Genomic DNA, 20,098 nt, shown 5'->3' with positions numbered 1-20,098 from the left:
GAATCTATGATATATTTGTCCATAAGAAAATACGTGTACAACTTTACATATCCATCTATCAATTTATCTATCTATATGTAAAGCTAGTTCTCATACCTATAATCCCAAGACTTCAAGATAAGGCTTACTTAGCTTTCATTCCTCCCATAGTTAGCACTCTTCTTTGGTCAAGGGAGTTGGCTCTTGTTCCTTCAATATTCTTCATTACAACTAAACCCTTCTGTAAGTAGTAAGGTCACTCCTTCTACTGAGCTGCCCCAGGCAGATGTATTCATGTGGCTTTAGATAGATTCTGAACTGTCCTTGTCCTCCACACAAGCCCAGTGACTGACTGACACAGGATGAGAAAGATGAAGGGAAGGAGGCAAGTTGTAAAAATGTCTTACTGTCTCTTCAGCTCATTCCCTCCACTCCACGTGTTAATCAGACCTTGATGAAAATAAATTGCTTCACACAGTTCATAGTAGACACTAAGTGCTCACTCACTAGAGTTTTTCCGTTAACTTTGTTGTTGATATTGAGGACCTGTGGAGCAGGTAACTAGAGGTTTTTGAGGACGCAATGGGGAAAACGTAGAATTTGTAGACATGTACACCATCATGTGTTTTACAGACTAGGATCTAGACATGCATGAATTAAGTTCCTTTAAAAGTTAGACTTGCAGTTTTCAGAAACACCTCACAGTCCAAGCTCATTAGAATTCATTGACGTAAATCAGTGTTTTTAACCCAATGTGTGTGATCCAACCACTCCATCTCATCCAACAACAACAGTGTCTGTAATCATAACCCAAGGGTCCTGGGCACAGAAGCTCCCTCTCCTCCTCAGCTGACAACCACTGGAGCATGTGATTGGCTGGCTTTGTCTTACATGAATTCTCTGTTTTCAATAGATTTGAGAAGCATGATCTTTGATTTTTTTACACTTAAAATTCTTAATCCATGACTTCACGCTAGTTCTCAGAGATTTAGACCCAAACTCAGAGAAATAATTTACAATGAGGCAGAAGATAAACTTAGTTGTTACTCAGAAACCAATCAACTTGGATATCACAGAGTGAGTCCTGAGTGGTCCAAATTGGCAGTGTAAAAGCTTCCTGGTGGGACAACAGGACTTAACCCAAGAAAAGTACAGCAAGGAAAGGCTTGGCAGCCTGCTTTTAAAAGAACTGGAAGCATTACCTCCTGGCCTTTGCTGCTTCCTCTCCTTCTGATTTTATATCCTCCCTAAATGGAATGCTCTTCATTAAAGAAACATTAATTATCTTTTGGGTTCGAGCCTAGCCTTAAACAGCTGAGTGAAAAGAGGCCATGGATTTGGAAAACAGCAAGGAGGAGTATGGGAGGGGAGGTCAGAGGGAGGAAAAGGAAAGGGAGGATGATGTAGCTATAATCTCAAGAGGTCAAAGAAATACCTACCAAGAGGAAACAGTGGTTGGATCCATGCTAGATATTTATCAGCTTCCCTAAGAGGAAGGAGGTTGGAAGATGGCTGCCACATCTGACAGGATTTGACTTGTCACAACAGTTTAGGGAAGGTGGAGCAGACTGAGTCAGAATCAAATTAAATTTCAGTAGAATTATTTCAGTTTTCCATTGGGAACTCTTAAACCTTTTTGCTCAAGGGCCACTAGGCAACACTCAGATCACTGCACTGTATCTAAGTTAATACTTCACACTTTAATAGGAAACTAATTTGGAGTTAAAGAACTAATATGGTTCAGCTTGTGAAAAACAAAAACAAGAACAACAACAACAAAAAGAAAAAAAACCAACCCCAAAAAGAAAACAACAACAACAACAAAGCCCACATGCTATTCAAGTCTAACAACCTGATTTTGATCCTGGGAATCCACAGCAGAATGAGAGAACTGACTTCCAAAAGTTGTCCTTTGATCTCCACATGCCACAGGTGCACCCCTTCATCCTGAGCCAGTGCCTAGAACAGTGGCTTCTGCAATCTGACCAGAAAAAGTGGTTTGGTTTTTGTTTGTTTTTCCACATCCAAGATTGCACAGCAACAAACCTTTGCAACTGATTACTGAATGAGACTGGAAATTCTTCCAATGTACTGGTTTTAGTGGATAAACAGAACTTCAGGTAGCTTACCATTATTAATTTAGCAGGTGGGCTTATATATAAGATCTGATTGTCAGCCCGGCCTTTATTTAATCCCAGCACTTGGGAGGCAGAGGCAAGCAGATTTCTTAGTTGAAGGCCAGCCTGGTCTACAGAGTGAGTTCCAGGACAGCCAGGGCTACACAAAGAAACCCTGTCTTGAAAAACAAAACAAAAATAAAGGTCTGATTGTCAAAGGGAAGAAGAATCATTTGGCTCAAGAACTAAAGAGGGGACTCATAATGCATAAGCCTATTTGTCATCAACAGGTGCTGGCAAATTACCAAGGGTAAGAGGACATTCTTTTAGACTTGATACCTCAAGGACAGGAGCCTGAGTAGGTTATCTGCAGTGTCCCAGCCTTTCTCATAAATCCCCAAGGTTATTCTTGCTATCACATTCACTTCTCCTCCTTCTACAGCAACGTTACTAGTTTAATTCCCTTTGTCTCCTCCTGCTACTCCACAGTTCCCCTTACACCAGTGTCAATCAGAAAGGTGACAGTAAAGAGTTATGGTTGAGGTGGAGAGTGAGGGGAATGAAAAAAAAAAAAAAAAGACAGAGGCAAAAGGAAGTGGAAAAGGACTTAGACATGGGTTCCTTGGACTACGGTCCCAAAAGGGATAACGATTTTCTCTCTGTGTACTTATTGACATTCATTGAGCAGCATATAGTTTATTTTAGCTTGAGTTTGTGATGTAGCATCTATATTTAATCCTGCAAGCTGTCAGGCAACTCATATATTTACAAACACAGTCCCGGAAACAATGTGTTTGCTGGTCACATCTGCATCTCTAACGTCTAGGAGCTCTGTGTTGTTTGGCACAGCTCAGCGCATTATCATTTTACATTCTGGTCAGTGCCAAGGCCCGAGTAGGGCAGGTCCTGGGCTAAGAGTTCAGATTCAATGACAGACCTGGCAGAAAGCCAATAGCAAGGGATGCACTGAGGACTGAAGGTCAGAACGGAGAGTTGATAGTCAGCCCCACTTCGGTACTACAGCCCGCATGGTGATGAGAGATTTTTGTGTGCTTGGCTTGAGTTTATTTTGGCTTTGCAAGCCTCCAAGTACTCTATGTGTATGCACAAGCTCTGCTGGAAAACGAGCTGGGGCTTAAGGAATGAGAGCTACATTGGTGGAAAGAAGTGCAGGGAGTTGGGTGGCGGGCAAGGCTTCTCTTTAAAATATGGAGTCAGCTATTGGCAAAAGTGTGGAATGGGTAACAAAGCTGTACTGAGTACCGGGGAAGGAATTTGGGCCTAAAGAGAAGTGTCAAAAGGCATCATTCCATGAGTTTGGATAGCAGAAAGCCTAGCCTATTGTCCAGAATACAGGAAGATGCACTCCTGGTTACAATGAAGTTCAGAGTGAGGCAGGGTATGAGAAGTTCTTGGAAGACTGTCTACAAGTGAAGTAAAGGAAGTAATCATTGGAGACACAGGGTTCAGCAAGAATTGTAAGCCTCTTGTTCCTCCCATAACTCTGCTGAGATTGGACCCTGAAGCAGAGAGACAGGAAATGGTACGTGCTCAGTTGGGCTTAGGGAAATGAGGATAAAATAATAATTCATTATTTTTATTTATGTGCATGTGCCTACATGAGTTGTTGTACACCATGTGTATGAAGTGCCCATTGAATTCCTTGAAACTGAAGTTATAGGCAGTTGCAAATCACCTGATATGGCATGCTGAGATCTGGATCTGGAGCCTCTGCAAGAGTAGTTAGTGAGCTCTCTTAACTGCTGCCTGGTCTCTCCGGCCTTTGACCTTAAGGTTTTTGAGCAATGGTTCTCAACTTATGGGTCTTGGGCTGGCGAGATGGCTCAGTGGTTAAGAGCACTGACTGCTCTTCCGAAGGTCCCGAGTTCAAATCCCAGCAACCACATGGTGGCTCCCAATCACCCGGACACCCTCTTCTGGGGTGTCTGAAGACAGCAACAGTGTACTTGCGTATAATAATAAATAAATCTTTTAAAAAAAAAAAAAACTTATGGGTCTTGACCCCCAACAGGGATTGCATATCATGTGTCCAGTATATCAGATATTTACATTATTATTAATATTAGTAGTAAAATAAGTTATAAAGTAGCAGGGAAATAATTTTATGGTTGAGGGTCACCACTACATGAGGAACTTTATGAAAGGCCCACAGCATTAGGAAAGTTGAGAACCACTCTTTTGGGGGAATCCTACATGAATTATCACTGTGCTCTAACAGGCCATACAGAGAGGAAGTTGAAGAGAACCCAACAACTTCAAAGAAGCAAGAGGTCTTAAGTATCCTTAGCAAATCTGAAAGAGCAGTAGTAGTTTTCCCTGGTTTTGTCCTTGCAGAGTTTAGATGATTCCTTGGCTCACAACATTGTTTTTTAGTGACATTGACCTAAAGATGTCTAGACTGACCTCTTGCACCTACAGCTCCTGTCTTGAGTCTGTAGTGTTTATGTTTGTAGGCATTTAGATGGCACAAGGATTTTCTTGGGAAAATATTTACTGGGTTTCTGAATTTTGTACTCTGTAAAATGTATGTCCTTGACTTTTGATGGAATTATGCAGAGATAAACTGTAAATTGAAATTATTGAAAACACATTTAATACATTAATATGTACTAATAGAACAGCATAACCCACCACCTACATGCGGGGTACAGTATGGATGGTTCCCTTTCATGATCATGTGTCTAGGTGGACACTGCCCCTTTCCCTGCTGCTGTCCAGCACCATGGTAAAGCCAAACACTGTGGTTTGTGCCTTTGTGAGGTCAGAGGTCATTTGAACCAGCATCAACCTTACAGAGGTTTCTGAGCTTTGGAGAAGTCAATGTAGGACAAGTGTTTAGAGTAGTGCTTAGTCCACAGTAACAATAGTTGAGCATATGTGGAGGAATTCTAGCAACAGCTCCAGGACTCACAGGTTTTAGACCTTGAATATTTCAGTTTGTCTCTGACACAGGTGAGACAGAAGCAGAGCAAACTCCATTTTCAACATTGGACCTGGGTTTCATTCCTAAAGCAGCAGTTCAGCCTTGAGGTACTCCTTCCACTCCTGTGGCCATGGTTTTCTCATCAGCTGAACCATGTGAAGGGGTTTTCATCAGTGGCTCTCAGCTGCGTCCAAATCTCTTGGAGAGCTTTTCAAATTCTGCTGAAATATAATATATTCCGACTGGAGATATTTGCCTCCCTTTTGTCCTTCCCTCCCTATTTATATTCCTTTCCTCACAGCTTCTTTACACATAGAATATAGCTAGCTACCCATGGCTGCTATCAGGTCAGAAGAAAAGCCAAGTAACTGTGTAATCAGCACTGAACCTCTCTTTGAGAGGCTTCTTGGAGGAAACTGTTCTGAAAGGCATGATGGACAGTTATGGACAGGGAAGCCAGGAAGCTGTGGCACAGTGAAAGGGCACAGAGTTTTAGAACCGAGGGACTTGAGAATGAGGGCCATACTTCCCTGAACTGAGACTCAAGGCTTCTGCTGTAAATACTGAATACTGTAAGTTGGAGCGAGGGCACTTCTGAGTCTGCAGAGATTGCTAACTGATCATGTAAACACAAACACAAGGTTTAGATTACCTACCTATCTATGCTGCTTTGTCACTTATAAACAACCAGAAAACTACCAAAAATGAAAGAAAGAAAAGGAAAGGAGAGGAGAGGAGAGGAGAGGAGAGGAGAGGAGAGGAGAGGAGAGGAGAGGAGAGGAGAGGAAAGGAAAGGAAAGGAAAGGAAAGGAAAGGAAAGGAAAGGAAAGGAAAGGAAAGGAAAGGAAAGGAAAGGGAAGGGAAGGGAAGGGAAGGGAAGGGAAGGAAAGGAAGCCATATTTAGCGAAGGGTGTCTTTGGACTGTTTCTTACATTAATAACTTGTGATACAGAAATAGAAAACATGTGAAAACACACACACACACAAAGCTCTCAGCAGCAGAAGTCACACGTTTTAAGCACTTCAAAACCCCTCAACCATATGTGGTATCCTTGTTATATTATAATCCCTCTTGTCTCTTGAGATTGGGTCTTATTATGCAGCCCTGCCTGGCCTGGAACGCACTATGGAAACACTAGGCTGGCCTCAGCTAGAGATCTGCCTGCCTCTGTCTCCCAAGTGCTGGGATGGAGGGGATGTGCCACCATGACCAGCTTCTATTTTCCTTTTCTTGAAGTCTACTCTGGGAGCCACTTCTCTTTGGAATGGCTCACAGAGAGATCTCAGGATCTGTAAGAGGAGGGCAGATTGGTTTGTAGGGGGGAATAGGAGCTGCTAGGATTTTTAAATGAGGAAGAAGATGGAAAGGTTCTGGTGATGGCTTTGATCCACAGAGATGAGGTTTTGTTTGGTTTTTTTGTTGTTGTTGTTTGTTTTTTGTTTTGTTTTGTTTTGTTTTTTTGAGACAGGGTTTCTCTGTGTAGCCCTGGCTGTCCTGGAACTCACTCTGTGGACCAGGCTGGCCTCAAACTCAGAAAACCACCTGCCTCTGCATCCCAAGTGCTAGGATTAAAGGCGTGTGCCACCACTGCCTGGCCAAGAGATGAGGTTTTGAAGCATCCAACTTTTCTTTAAATTGACCTGACCAGCAGTGCTACCTTCGTCTTTTCTGGTGAGCCTTCCTGACTTCAGGAGAGGATGTGGTCTATGCTCTCTGACCCCTGCTTTATCATGCGAGGCTCTGGATCGGACAAATCAGTTCTGGCCCCGGGAAAGTGCCAAGGACATGCAGAAGACAAGTATGAAGCCTTAGCAACTGACAGATGACTCAGTCCTTGACAAATGAAGTTCTAGTTGTCACAGAGAGAAGTTTATAAATTTGGAACCTCAAGGGAATGAAGCCTACAAGGACTAGTGCCACAGGAACCATCTGTATGTGAGTGCTGTGAACGTGAAACTGCTTGTAAAGCTCAGTACACGATCCTCAAATTCTGACTGTGTAGACACTGCTTAATAAGCGATTGGCTGGTTGATGGACAGAGGTGAACCACAATAAGGAGAGGTGAATTACATAGGCTCCAGAGTCACAATATCTGAGTTTTGAGTTTTGCTTCTGCCTTCTGTGGAGTGGCCTCCAGAGAGCCCCTTTGCCTCTCTCAGCCTCCCCTCTTAAAGGTCTCAAATTAATGTAAGAGCATTTAGTAAACAGTAATTATGATTAGCTCCTCTCTGCATAAATAGTTATTAATATTATTGACCTGATTCTATGCGGTGAGGAGTATCTACATCCTCATGTTGGAACTTGATTTCTTACTAGTGGGGGAGGTGTGATTTCAAATGCAACTCCCCTGGTCCAGGCCAGTCCTGGGGCTGAAACTTGGGATTGTGGGTGGAGCCTAGGGAGGAAAGTGGTAACAGGTATGTCACACTTGCTTGGATTTAAATGAGGGGATGCTAGGGGCTCCTGGAGATCTTCCAAGCACAGCTAAAGGTCCTTTAAGGCCTGTGCTGAGCCCTGAGCCCGTATGGAAAATGGTAGTGGTCAGCCTACCAGAAGGAAGGACCCAGACCTTGATGGAAGCCAATAGCATCCCTACCCACGGTTGGAGGGCTGTCTCATCACTCTTCCTGTCTCCCCTTCCTTTCTAGGATAAACAGGTTTTGCATCAGCATGTTGTGGATGACAAAAACAAACAACACTCCTGTGATTTTTTTTTTTAACACTGACATCCTCAGACTTCTCCAAGAAAACAGCTCCTCAATAAAGTTGGCCAATTAACCACTTAAATGGCTTGAAAACTTATTTAATGTCACTGCCTAATCACTTTATGAAATGTCACTGCTCCAGCAGGCAAAATTTTCTGCTTCATGTCTCATCTCTCTTCTGCTTAGCGCTTTCTGCCACACAGCCCCCTTGCATGTGTGTCCCTTCTATTTGCATAGAATTGGGGAACTTCAGTGTTGAGTAGGATTGTGGGAGTCATCTCTCCTCATAAATCATTTCAGGGAAGGCTAAGGTGAGGCTCACACAGGAAAGTGTCTTGCCTCTGGTCTCTGTCTTGTAAGTGGGAACACAGCTCCTTCCTATAGCTGTAAGTCATGGGGTAGTCATACTTGAGTAGACTTGGATCTGAAGGAGGCCACCTTCTCCACTGCACCAATCCACTCCTAGCCTTACTGTTCTCCTTTGTTTAAAAAGGCAATTTTATTATCCATGCTTCATAAGCAATAGCTATCACATACATATTAACTAATTTGTATGGTATTTACTAATATATTTAAAATTAATAGCTTTATTAGTCAAACTACTACCCTCACACTTATAGCCTAGCTATACACTTAACCGCTCCAGGATACAATACCTCCTCTTCAGTAATTGTCTTTTGCCATTTGTTTGTTTGTTTATTTATTTATTTATGCTGAAGATTTAACACAGAGCCCCACACATCCCAGGCGAGTGCTCAGCCACTGAGTTACACCTCACGCTCCGTAATAATTTTTACTCATTTTTCTGTATCATCTACTTCATTTGCCAAGACTTTACAATAGCAGCCTAGGCCATAAATTGTAACTGTGCCTTTATTCCAAACCACCAAGCAAATATGGAGACAGAAAACAAGAAAACTTGAAAGCAACTCAGACCTTTTCAGGTGGGTTGTGACCTCAGAGTAGCGGTGACATAAGTCTTGTAAGTGCTACCATCTTGAAGATCACACTGCCCATGCGACCTCAACTTATACTTGATTTTCTCTTTTGGCAAAACCATGACCCATTTAATTCATGGCTTAAAGGACAGATTTGAGCTTATGGACTCAGACAGGAAAAAAAAAACTACAGCTTGTTAAACTTGTACGTTTGGTGCAAAGCCAAATTATCTGTCTAGGTCTAAGACTGCCTTAAGTGTAGAGGGCAAAGGAAATCGTTCATCCTTCTCCCGTAAACTTGTAACATTTTCCTAGAGGGGCTTGCATGGCCCCTGTGTCCCCATCCTCACAGGTAACCTGGAGGCCTGCTCAGACACTCAGCTTTTGGAGGCATGACGGAAAAGGCACTAATTGTTATCTATCACTCCTTATTAATAGTGCCTCCAAAAGCTGTGAGAATTTAGACAGTCGAGATTTGCTTGATAGAATGTGTTACAAAATATTCAGTGATAGCATTGCGAAGAATAAACAGAAAGTGGCCAAAAGCTATTCCTCCCCCGACCCCTGCTTCAAAAGCCCAATTTTCATACAACTGTCAACTAGCAAATTAGCTAGTCTTAAAAGAAGAGGAAGTTTTAAAACCCATTTAAGGATCTTCTCTTTTAAAAAGAGACTTTTTAGTCAAAATGTCTTCAGATCCCCCAGGAAAAGCACTGAATCGGAAAGCCTGAGATTCCGGGGCCAGGTTTTTCTGAGGCATGGGGAGCCCTGAACTCAGGCATTCTTGCTGTGCTCAGTAGACACTCCCCAGCAATCAAAATCATTTGATTCTAATGCTGACCTTCCTGTAACAGGCAGGTTCCAGATCATTGCGAACTCTGCAAAAGCACAAACAGAGCTGACAAGAAGCACGTTTAACATAGTCTGATTCTTTTAAACAGTTTTCCCACTAGGTGCTCTCCTGTCCTTAGGAAACCCTCATGCAGTAGACAGGGTGGTGGTTACCATGACTTAGGATACACAGGTGCCAGTCTGTCAAGAAGCCAAGTGGCTGGACCACACTATATCTTGCCACAATCTTACAGTGACTCTGATGAAGTACATGGAATTTGATGCAGCTCATATGCGTGAGGACTGAAGATACATCTGATAGGATGACGAAAACTTACACATGGCCTTAGATGGGTCTGTGTACTTGGCAAGGGAGGACATCACATGAGGGCAAAGCTGGGAGAGATGATCAATACTGCCATGGTTGCCTCTTCTTTCAATCCCAGAGTGGAACTGAGATTTCCTCTAAGAAGCATGAAGCACCCAGGCCCTTGGCAGGATAGAAGTTGCAGTAGCTTCTTTTTATTTGCTTTGTTTTCCTGTGGCCATGGAACAAACTCTGTATCATCTAAAGTAATTCAAATCTCTGACCTCACACTACTGCATGTATGTAGATACATGTGGAGTGAACAGAGGACAGGCACCCTCTGCCTCTTTTCTTCTTTTCTTTTCTCTTGAGTCAGGTGTTTTTTCATAGGAATTCACCAGGTAGCTAGGCTGTCCTACTAGCCAGGCCCAGCCTGCCTGTCTCCCCAATGCCCTGACTACAAGCACGCACCAGTGCATCTGGGGCTTCTGTGTAGCTATTTTAAGTGGGTTGTAAGGACACCTTAGGACCTTATACTTACAATGTAAGTACTCCACCGTCTGGGCTGGCTCTCCAGCCCTCTCTCATAGTTTTAGTGACCCAGAAGCCTGAGCACAAGAGAGTTAGTCTTTTGCTCCAGTTTTCACGAGTCTGAAATAAATGTGCTGGACATGGAAACTGATCTTTGTGGGGTGCAAAGTCCTCTTCCACCACATTTGTTCCCTTGCAGTTGTATGATGAAAATTCCCATGTCCTTCCTAGTGGCTGGCTACAGATTGCTCTCAAGTTTAGACAATATTTCTGGTTTCCAGCTCTGTGGCTTTCATCAGCAGTTCACAGCATGGCTGTTTGCTCTATGTTGGGTCAGCTATTTTCTTCTAAAGACTCACGTAGGACATCGTCCAAAGTTATCCACAAGTCTTAGTTTCCACCGTCATTGAAGTGACTGTCTGGACTTCAGCTTGTTTCAGTCTTTTTGTTTGTTTGTTTGTTTGTTTGTTTGTTTGTTTGTTTTTTCTTGGTTTTTTTTGAGACAGGGTTTCTCTGTATAGCCCTGGCTGTCCTGGAACTCACTCTGTAGACCAGGCTGGCCTCGAACTCAGAAATCCACCTGCCTCTGCCTCCCAAGTGCTGGGATTAAAGGCGTGCTCCACCACAGCCCGGCTTGGACTTCAGCTTCTAACTCAAATTCAAAGAATAGAACCTAATAGCCCATCTTACTCACAGGCCCTGCACACACTCAAAGGAGCAGACTTATGGAGAACATGCATATAGGGCTTTGAGGAAGGGGTCACTTCAGGACCCTGCTTCCTATGAGCTTTGCCCAGTGCGTGTGCATTTCCACCTTACTTGTGTAGTATGTTGGCCTCCTCTGCCAAGGAGTCATAGTTTTCCTAATGAATGAACTTCCCACCCCTCCATCAATTCGTCTTTAAGAGACACAGCAATATTTTCTAACAGGAATGAATTGCTAATGGTAGAGCTTCAGGTAAGGCAACAAGCACCTGCTCACATATTGTCGGTTCTTAGCATAATGTCTACCACTTACAAGTTCTCATTTATGTTGCTTCAATGGATGAATATGTGAATGATTAAATGAGAAATATTTTGGGCATCCTCATCAAATTGCTTCAGTATAAAAATTGTCTACTCCTTCCACATGCAAGGATGATTCCTCTTTTTAGTTTGAAATCACTTTTTTTTTTTCCTGGCAATGCAAGCTTATTTAAAAAAAAAATTGGGGATTTTCCTTTCATGATTCTACTTTTTTTTTATAGTTAACTTTTTAATCTGTGTGGAACTAAGTTCTCAATGTTATGTATAAAATAATCCACTCTCACCCAGTTAGTTTGTGATGGCTTTGTTTTTATACATGAACCGTTGTGTAAGGCTTTGAGATCTTCTACTTCATTGATCAACCTGTTCGATTGTGAATCAGCATCACTAATTTATTTTAATTACGCGATCCTTATCATGTTTTAAGATCTGAAGAGGCAGGCACGTTGTTATTCTTTCCCCAGCCTGGCTGGTTAAGCTGGGGCAGTATCTCTCACCCCTGCTCCAGCTCCCAAACTGCACAGCATTCTTTGGCAAGCAACCAGATCAAGGTTTCCCGTGTTGTCTCTTTTCCTAGCTGAACTCCTCTGGCTCCTATCATAACAGACTTTGTAGTTATAATGTCTACCTAACAAACTTTAAGAATGGAAGCTACTTGTAAGCAGCTCCCAGCACCCAGTGGCAAATCAATAGCTGCAAGGAAGAGTAAAGGCTGTCTGAGAGCCCAGACTATCAGGCTTCCTTATACACAGTGACCCTGGGAAGCATCCTGCACCAATAGGGAAGCCTCCATCTCTCAGGCTCAGTATCACTTTAGAGCTGGGCATCCCAGGATTCACACTAAGCTCCAGCAGACCCTTTTAGGTCATCTGTATTAGAGAGCTAACATACTTCAGAGTGCTCCTGGGGGTGACTCTGGAAGGAAGCAGGATGTCTTGAAGATCTCTTTGCACATCCCTGCAAGGGAGTGAAAGTTCAGAGAATTATTACATTTGCCTCACCCCTAGGCATCCTATCTCTAGGCTTTGGCAGCCAGAGACAATCCTCAGACCATGAATTACAGGTACTGGGCACTGGAAGTTGTTCTGGCACTCGCTGAAGTAATGTTGGCGAGAGACACGCACAGAGCTCTGACAGCATGTGCTAGAAATTAAAGACTGGAGAAACGGCAGCAGTTCCAGGAAACCGCACGGTACTGAAGGATTCCTTGCATCTAGAGGTTGATAAAGGTGACTAGTTGTGCTTAGACAACGTGTAGGCACTGGAAATCAGAGGCCTGTGATGAGTCACAAGGCAGCCAGGGAGACAGAAGGACAAAAGCAGCAGATTGCTGGCATCTTCCCCCAAACTCAGAGAAAGCAGGGAATATACTCATTCCCTCCTTCAGGACAGATGTCTGCACGCATGCTCTGTGCATTCAGGAGCTGAGTTAGCAAGGTAAAGGGGGGGGGCTCTTCCCTTCTGCTGTATGGTAAAGAGAAAAGTTCCATGGACTCTTGGCGTAGGATCTCCTCTGAACCCCTATTCTGACTCCATCACCATATCACCTTCAATTAAAGAATAGATTAGCTGCTCTAGATATAAGTCTGCTCCTACCTTAGTGCCAAGCTTGGAAAAGCAACATTCAGTCTATGAGGCAATTACAGAAATATGCAAATATGTAAATATGTTTGTTTGTGGGAGCCCATGTAGGAAAGGCGCTTGGGATTCATACCCCCTCCCCCCAGCTTAAACTCTATTCTTTCTTCTTCATGGCTGTGAGGACATACATAATTGTCTTGACCTGAGCCCTCTTTTCTCATCTGACAGTGGTGTTTCCTCATACGTTTGTGTCTAAAGAAATAAAATCATACATACCGATCACTCAGCTCAACGCCTTAGGGTATCAGTTGGTTGCACTACCGCACTAGTAGAGAGGATTTTCCCCCTCCAGTTGTGTATGATGCCCTCAGACAGGATGTGGCCCTGTACCCACCTCACATCTCTTTTGTACTTTTCTAGTTTGGAGCCCTGGAGGAGCAGCACCGAGTGGGAGAGCTTGGCGAGAGAATGAAGACACTAACCGCCTGGGAGAAGCATGAGGTGGCCGTGCAGCTCTCAGTTTAGAGGGCTTTGGCCAGAGGCCGCCCCATGGGCAGTCCTGCTGGCGCTAGGCGTGCCCGGGTGGGTGCTGGCTGTCTCAGCCACGGTGGCCGCTGTGGTTCCGGAACAGCATGTCTCCTCGGCTGGCCAGGCTCCCCTGGACTGGCTACTCACAGACCGAGGGCCCTTCCACCGTGCCCAGGAGTATGCTGACTTCATGGAACGTTACCGTCAGGGGTTCACCACCAGATACAGGATCTACAGGTGAGTAGAGTCTTCTACAGAGCTCAGCCAAGGCAGTGTACAGCTGGTGTGTCAAACCTTAAGTCCTAAACTAATCGGAATGCCCTCAAGTTGAACTAGAGGTGAAATACGGAGAAACATCAGGTAGCAAAATAAGCCTGTCCTATGTTTTTCTTTTTTTTTCTTTTTTTTTTTTTTTTGAAAGACGAAAACACATACAAACTAGAAAACCTGCTGATGCCTCCTGGGGACTTAGCAAAAGGGTTTCTATTTATAGATTGTTCTGCTTATAAATTGAGGACAAATCAGGCAGCATGCAGACAGCATGTGGCCCAGGCTGCTGGAGGAGGTCAGAGTCAAATGCTAGGCCCAGCTTTAAGTAATGGGTTAGGGACTTTTATGAGTTGTAATTACTTAGCCATGCAAATGAAGGAAGGAGAGCTTCCCTCTTGCCTCTGAGGTCTGGGGAAACTGCTGGGTCAGGGACGAACCTACCTTCACCCTTGACAAAAACACAAGTTCAGCTCCATTTGGCCATTGGCAGAGACTCATCTTTAGGGACATCTCATAAGAAAGGCAAATGGTCGGGTCCAGTTAATCCAACAAATTCCTGGGTGCTAGACCAACAAGGCAAAAGGAGAAAGCTCCTTACCCTACTGACCAGCAGGTCTCTGGTTTCAAATTTCCCTTTACCCTTGAGGAATTCTTTCCCACTCTGCCAACTCTCTTCTTCCTTGCTGAACTCTTCAACATTAAAGGCATCATTAGCCATCCGGGAGCTTCTCTGATTTAGTGCCCTCTATTTAAGAATATTTATTTTCTAAATTAGTGTGTTGTCATTGTTGCTGTTGTTACTGTTGCTGTTTTATTTTGAGGCAGGGTTTCTCTGTGTAATAGCCTTGTCTGTCCTGGAATTCAACCACCATGCCCAGTTTTTAAATTAGTTTTATTGCAGAAAATTGGAAGAAATTACAGAAACAGAAACACAAAATCACTCATTCTTTAACATTTAGATATTTGGTCATGGTTTTGGGCATATGCATTTCTAATTCTATGAGCATAAAGTCTTTAGAGCTCTTGCTTGACTTAACACTTGAAATTTTAATTAATTTGTTTATATTTTTATGATTCTCTCTGTGGTGTGTATGTATGTGTGGGGGGAGCGGGGTGGCCAGCCTCACATACCATACTAGGCCCATGTATGTGTGTGTGGGGGGGTGTGGCCAGCCTCACATACCATACCAGGCCCATGTATGTGTGTGTGGGGGGGTGTGGCCAGCCTCACATACCATACCAGGCCCATGTATGTGTGTGTGTGGGGGGTGTGGCCAGCCTCACATACCATACCAGGACCATGTATGTGTGTGTGTGTGGGGGGGGGGGGTGTGGCCAGCCTCACATACCATACCCACATACCATACCAGGCCCATGTGGAAATTAGAGGACAACTCTTAAGACTCAGTCTCTCCCTACTTCCTGTATGGTCCAGTATGGACTCAAGTCCTCAGTGCCTGTTGACCGAGGTGTCTCATCAGCCTTAGTCTTAGCTCTATACATGACTTAAGAAAATCATCTCCTTATTTTAAACCTTCCTAATTTTTTAGTGACATGGAAACAGAGTCCGGAAAAGTCATATAACTTATAACAAACATACTTTCAAATAGTCAGGTGACAGAGTCTGAGTTTATAGACTAGAATTGGAGATATTTGAAATCATTTTCTTGGAAAGTTTTTTTTCTTTCTTTTTAACGTTTATATAACTTTGCAATGTGTTTAAGTTAATGTGGGGTATCAGAAAAAGGTGTAGGAAGATTATGGAACGGGAAGACAGTAGAACAGACGCTCAGGGAGTCCATTTACAATTGTTTACAACTCCCAGACTTGGACACAGAGAGGAAAAGATCAGGTAGCAAAGCTGCTGGTAACCCAGGACCTTCCCATCTTTCCTTGCTGGCCATATTTATCTACTGGGCTTAGCCCAACCCAATTCTGCACAAGATTGCAGTTCATACCCCTTGCTTAAATTGGTCCTTGGATTTCTTCTAAGAGTACAGCAGAGATTCCCACAGAATCACCGAGGGAGAGAGTAGATGGCTTGGGCTCTGGATGGACAGAATTCATACCTGGCCAGGCAGAAACAGAAACCAGAGCACTAACTCAACCTTCAGTAAACACGTGGGAAGGGAAGTCTAGGCAGCTCTTTTTTCCATCTTACAAAAAATAAAAACCTCTATTTTAGCAGAGAACAGTCTCATAAAGTAAGATTTAATTTACCTTCCACAATTGGGTGTATCCAAGATTCTGAGAGGCACCAACTTCACACACAAAAAAAATAATTTATATAAGTACATTTGAACTGAAGGCAGTGTAAGTATTCTAATATCACCATGAACTTCAAGGAGCTTGAAAAAGAGACGAACTAAGCGCTTGCTTGTTTGCTTCCTTTCTTTTTTCTCTTCTCGGTAGATTCTTTTCCCCTCACTAAGCCCCAGACCCAAGTCTAGATAGCTTAGCAGCCAGTTAACTCCTGGGAGGTGGCTCAGAACTGGCCCATGGGGAGTTTCTGAAATCACTTGTGCACTATCAACCCTCTATCAGGTAGTAATGGTTTTCTGATCATTTAATGTGACAAGCTCTTACACTGTGCTGTTCAGCCTTTCTGGGGTCATTTATTGCACATGAACCTGTACTTGAGGAAACAGGAACCTGTCACTCTGAAAGGAAAGCAGCACTTTGATTTGTGGCCCTTTGATGGGGCTAGAGGAGAATGGTCACAGGCCATTGCTCCAGGAGCCTTCTGGGAGGTTTGCCTTCAATGATTAAGCAAAAATGTTGCCTTTATAGATATTGGTAGGGCTCTATGTTATCCCGTTGTGAATTCTTGTGTAGCCCTATTCTATTGGAATCCCATGGCAATTGCCTCTGATAAATTCAGGACCTTGTTAATGCTGACTAAAGCAGATCACAGGAAACTGGGAAAATATACACTGAGTCATATATAAATTTCTCCCTGACTATTCAAAGGGGGCTGAGAAGAAAGCAGCCGACAGAGTATACGGAAGGGCTTTGTGGAAAACTATTGTGTCCCGAGAAGAATGAGTCTTTCATTTGATCCTTTAAGGAAGCTTTTTGGTATATAGAAATCAGATAGTATCCATATATGCTTTCTATATAAGGGGGATCAATAGGTAGCAAAGAATAAGATTTTCATAGGGGGTAGGAATGCAAGGTGCAGAATTACTTGACAAGGCTCTCAATCACAGGAGACCTTCCTCTCAGCTACAGATGCTTGCCCAGAAATGTCCTACTATTAACCCTTCTGATCTCACGTGGTTTTAGTTAACTATCAGAGTGAACTCTCAATTTGAGGAAATATCTAACCATTCCTGAATAACTTCAGTCTCTCTACCCATGGGCTTCCAGAGGAAGTTGTTTATTCTTTTATATTGGTTTTCTATACGTGTAAGTGCTTAAGACGGTAGAGCAAGGTATCCTGGTTCTAGCTATGGAACTGAAGTTTACCAGCTGCATACTGTTTGGTAAACTACATAGTGTTTTTATTTTCCAATTCCCTTTTTGTAAAGTGGAGGAATAATGGTGCCCACGTCAGGACTGATGTAAAACTAAATGAGTTAGTTGATGCAAGGCAGTTGGACGAGTGATTACTAAATATTACTTATTGATATTGAATGGGTTTGACTTCTGTTTAGGGCTTAGCGTACAGAAGTCCATTTAGAATGGAAGAATTCTTCTTTTGGTTGTTGTTTTAGAGTACTTTACTTTCAACCCTCCACCTGGCTCATTATGGAGAGGGGATCTCAAGTGAGGAACATGTACTCTTCCTCTCACAAGAGCTACTAGAGGAAGCCAGAGGGCTTTGAGCATAAATGGATTGTCAGGGGCTTAGTTCTTATTCCTGCAGCCAGGGGTAGCAGAGTGGCAATCCCTGAGCATGTCCTCCAGAGACTGACCACTGCAAAAGGTCCCTGGTCCCAGGGTGTGATGCTCAAAAGAAAAGACTATGTGCTGTCTGGGCAAGCCTCTGTTAATAATAAGATGGTCTTGGCGGTTTACCTAACAGCTGACTAACCTCTCAGCCTTTATTTCTCCCACAGAAACATGATCTAAACAATCAGCCCACTTTTTAGACACCATTTCTCAACAGCTACTTACAAGAGCTGTAGAAAGAGAGATCCTGTCTCCAGTTCCATTTGTGCCCTCCAATTGCCTTCACCCCTGATTCCCTGCAGACTCCTACTATAATAAACACTTAAGTGCCCACCCCCTCTCAGCCATGCTACAAGGCAGATAGTGCCTATTAGGGTCTTTGGCAATGAGATGGAGTTGTTCAAGGTCAGAGAGGGAACCAGTCACAGCCAGAAATAGCACTAGCACTAGGGCTCCTGACTTGAAGTCTCCTGCTCGTTACTTGAGCCCATGCCACTTCCCTTTGACTGCTAAGTGCATCTTCATCACAACACACAATCTAATCAAGCCCCTAAATTGAGACGGTGAGAATGTAGATACGGGTTCTTGAAACACTCTTGCAGTAATGTTCCATTCTCTCTGTTCTACAAATCAAAGTAATGAGCAGTCTGATTTTTTTTTTTAAATTTCTTTTTGTATTAAACTTTTAATAGAGAGATAATCATGGGAGTGGAAAAATTCCAAGCCACTATGATAAAACACTTAAAACTCGGGGAGAGAATGTATTAAGGTGGAGAAAGTTAGGAGTCATATAGAACAGTGAATATAATATGATGGTTGGGAGAAAAACAAAGCCAGGTGTGATCCCAGAATGTTAGTCTACCTTATTCTTTTTGGAAAGGAAGGATCTGAGGTTACATTGTGTTCTTGGGAAAAATATCCACAAATTCCTAGATCCAACAAAGAAAACAGTTCAACAACACCAAGTTCTTGGAGGATACACGGGGACAGAGTCGGAGTATGTGGTGAATAGCAACAGGTAACAAGGGAAAAGTTCACAGTAGGCAACACAGTAATAACCCTGAGAAAAGGCGATCTGTTTGGAATCAGACAGGATGCAAAATGAGATCAGTTAATAAGTCACATGTAAAGAAGGTGACAGGAAGAACTAAGTATTTGATCTACCTTCCTGAATTTGGATGGATTAGACCCATCGGATCTTCTGACAGCTTTCTAAGAAGACAAATCCTCAAGTGTCTCCCCAGACCCACAGAGTAAGCTTCAGCGTTTAAGATCCCTGATTAATTACTACAGCCTTGGGACTCTTAGAATTCTGCACTGATCACAGGTAGTGTATGGAGCTGGGAGAACAAGAATGATCCTAGCCTGGTGGCACATCCTATAATCCCAGCATCAAGAGGCTGAGTCAGGAGTATTGCAAGTTTAAGGTCACTCTGGGCCTGTATACAAAAATCTTATTTATATCAAACCAAAAACAAGGGGAAAGATAGCCATGGTGGATAAGGAGAGACAGTATCAAGGGAAGCCACCATCTCTCAAGGTACATCTGTAGCAGAAACTATGAACAGGAACTATTACAAATGGAAGAGAATAGCAGTTGAGAGAGGTTAAATTTAAGAATTATTAGTACCAAGGCACATAAACTCATGGAATAGTTGCAGCAGCTCAGAGAATACTTTAAAAGCAGAAAAGGCTGCAAGATTGGGAGCAGCCCGTAGATGCCTCTTGGGAGATGGGGAGGTGAGGAGGCAGAGAGCAGCTGCGGATTCATTCACAGGGAGAGCACCGGAGCTGATTTATCATCCAGACCATGTCCTGCCAACTAACAAATACTGATTTGAATAAACAGCGAACCCTGGGAAAGGCACCATCTCCAATTAAGAGATCACAATCCACATAAATAAATGGCAACCAAAGGCAACCTCAGGCTGCTTAGGTAAATCCCAGTGATTTCTTAGACGTTCATTTCAGCAGCAGAAATAGAGGAAGCGTGTGTTATCATGCTGCTGCAGGACTCTATGAAAGAGCCATGGTTCTCAGGGGCACAGATAAGCAAGAAAAGAAAGTTGTCATTTCTGGAAAAAGACCAGGACCCAGTACACCTGGTTGGTCTCTGAAATCATTGGGCTTAGATTTGGGAGCTTGTTAAGACTGAAGGAGGGAAGGGATGTCCATCAATGGGTGTTGTGATCCACTGCCAAATGGGAGTCAGAGATAGAAGAATCCTCAGTGGCTCGTGGGCCAGCTAATGTGGTATATATAATGGTGAACAACAAGAGACTCTGTCTCAAACAAGGTAAAAGTCAAGCATTGGTACCCAAGGTTGCCATCTGAATTCCACACTCTCGCCTAGTATTGATGAGCCTACTCTCTGATACACAAAGTGAAAGAAAGGAAGAAAGAAAGAAAGAAAGAAAGAAAGAAAGAAAGAGAGAGAGAGAGGGAG

General features: G+C 43.3%; 1 protein-coding gene across 2 annotated transcripts in view; it reads left to right on the top strand.

Annotated features, from left to right (window-relative positions):
* Nucleotides 1-20,098, top strand: part of Brinp2 (BMP/retinoic acid inducible neural specific 2) — a 103,019-nt gene that overhangs the window by 42,187 nt on the left and 40,734 nt on the right. For both annotated transcript variants that reach the window (XM_031386391.1, XM_031386400.1), the window contains exon 2: nt 13,381-13,725. In XM_031386391.1, coding sequence (XP_031242251.1) covers nt 13,457-13,725 — 269 coding nt within the window. In that variant the 5' untranslated portion in view covers nt 13,381-13,456. The remainder of the gene's footprint in view (nt 1-13,380; nt 13,726-20,098) is intronic.

This window comes from Mastomys coucha, unplaced genomic scaffold (genome assembly GCF_008632895.1).
Source record: "Mastomys coucha isolate ucsf_1 unplaced genomic scaffold, UCSF_Mcou_1 pScaffold1, whole genome shotgun sequence".
NCBI classification, from domain to species: Eukaryota; Metazoa; Chordata; class Mammalia; order Rodentia; family Muridae; genus Mastomys; species Mastomys coucha.
The sequence above is the reverse complement of the archived record's forward strand: the minus strand, read 5'-3'. Positions and strand labels throughout refer to the sequence as shown.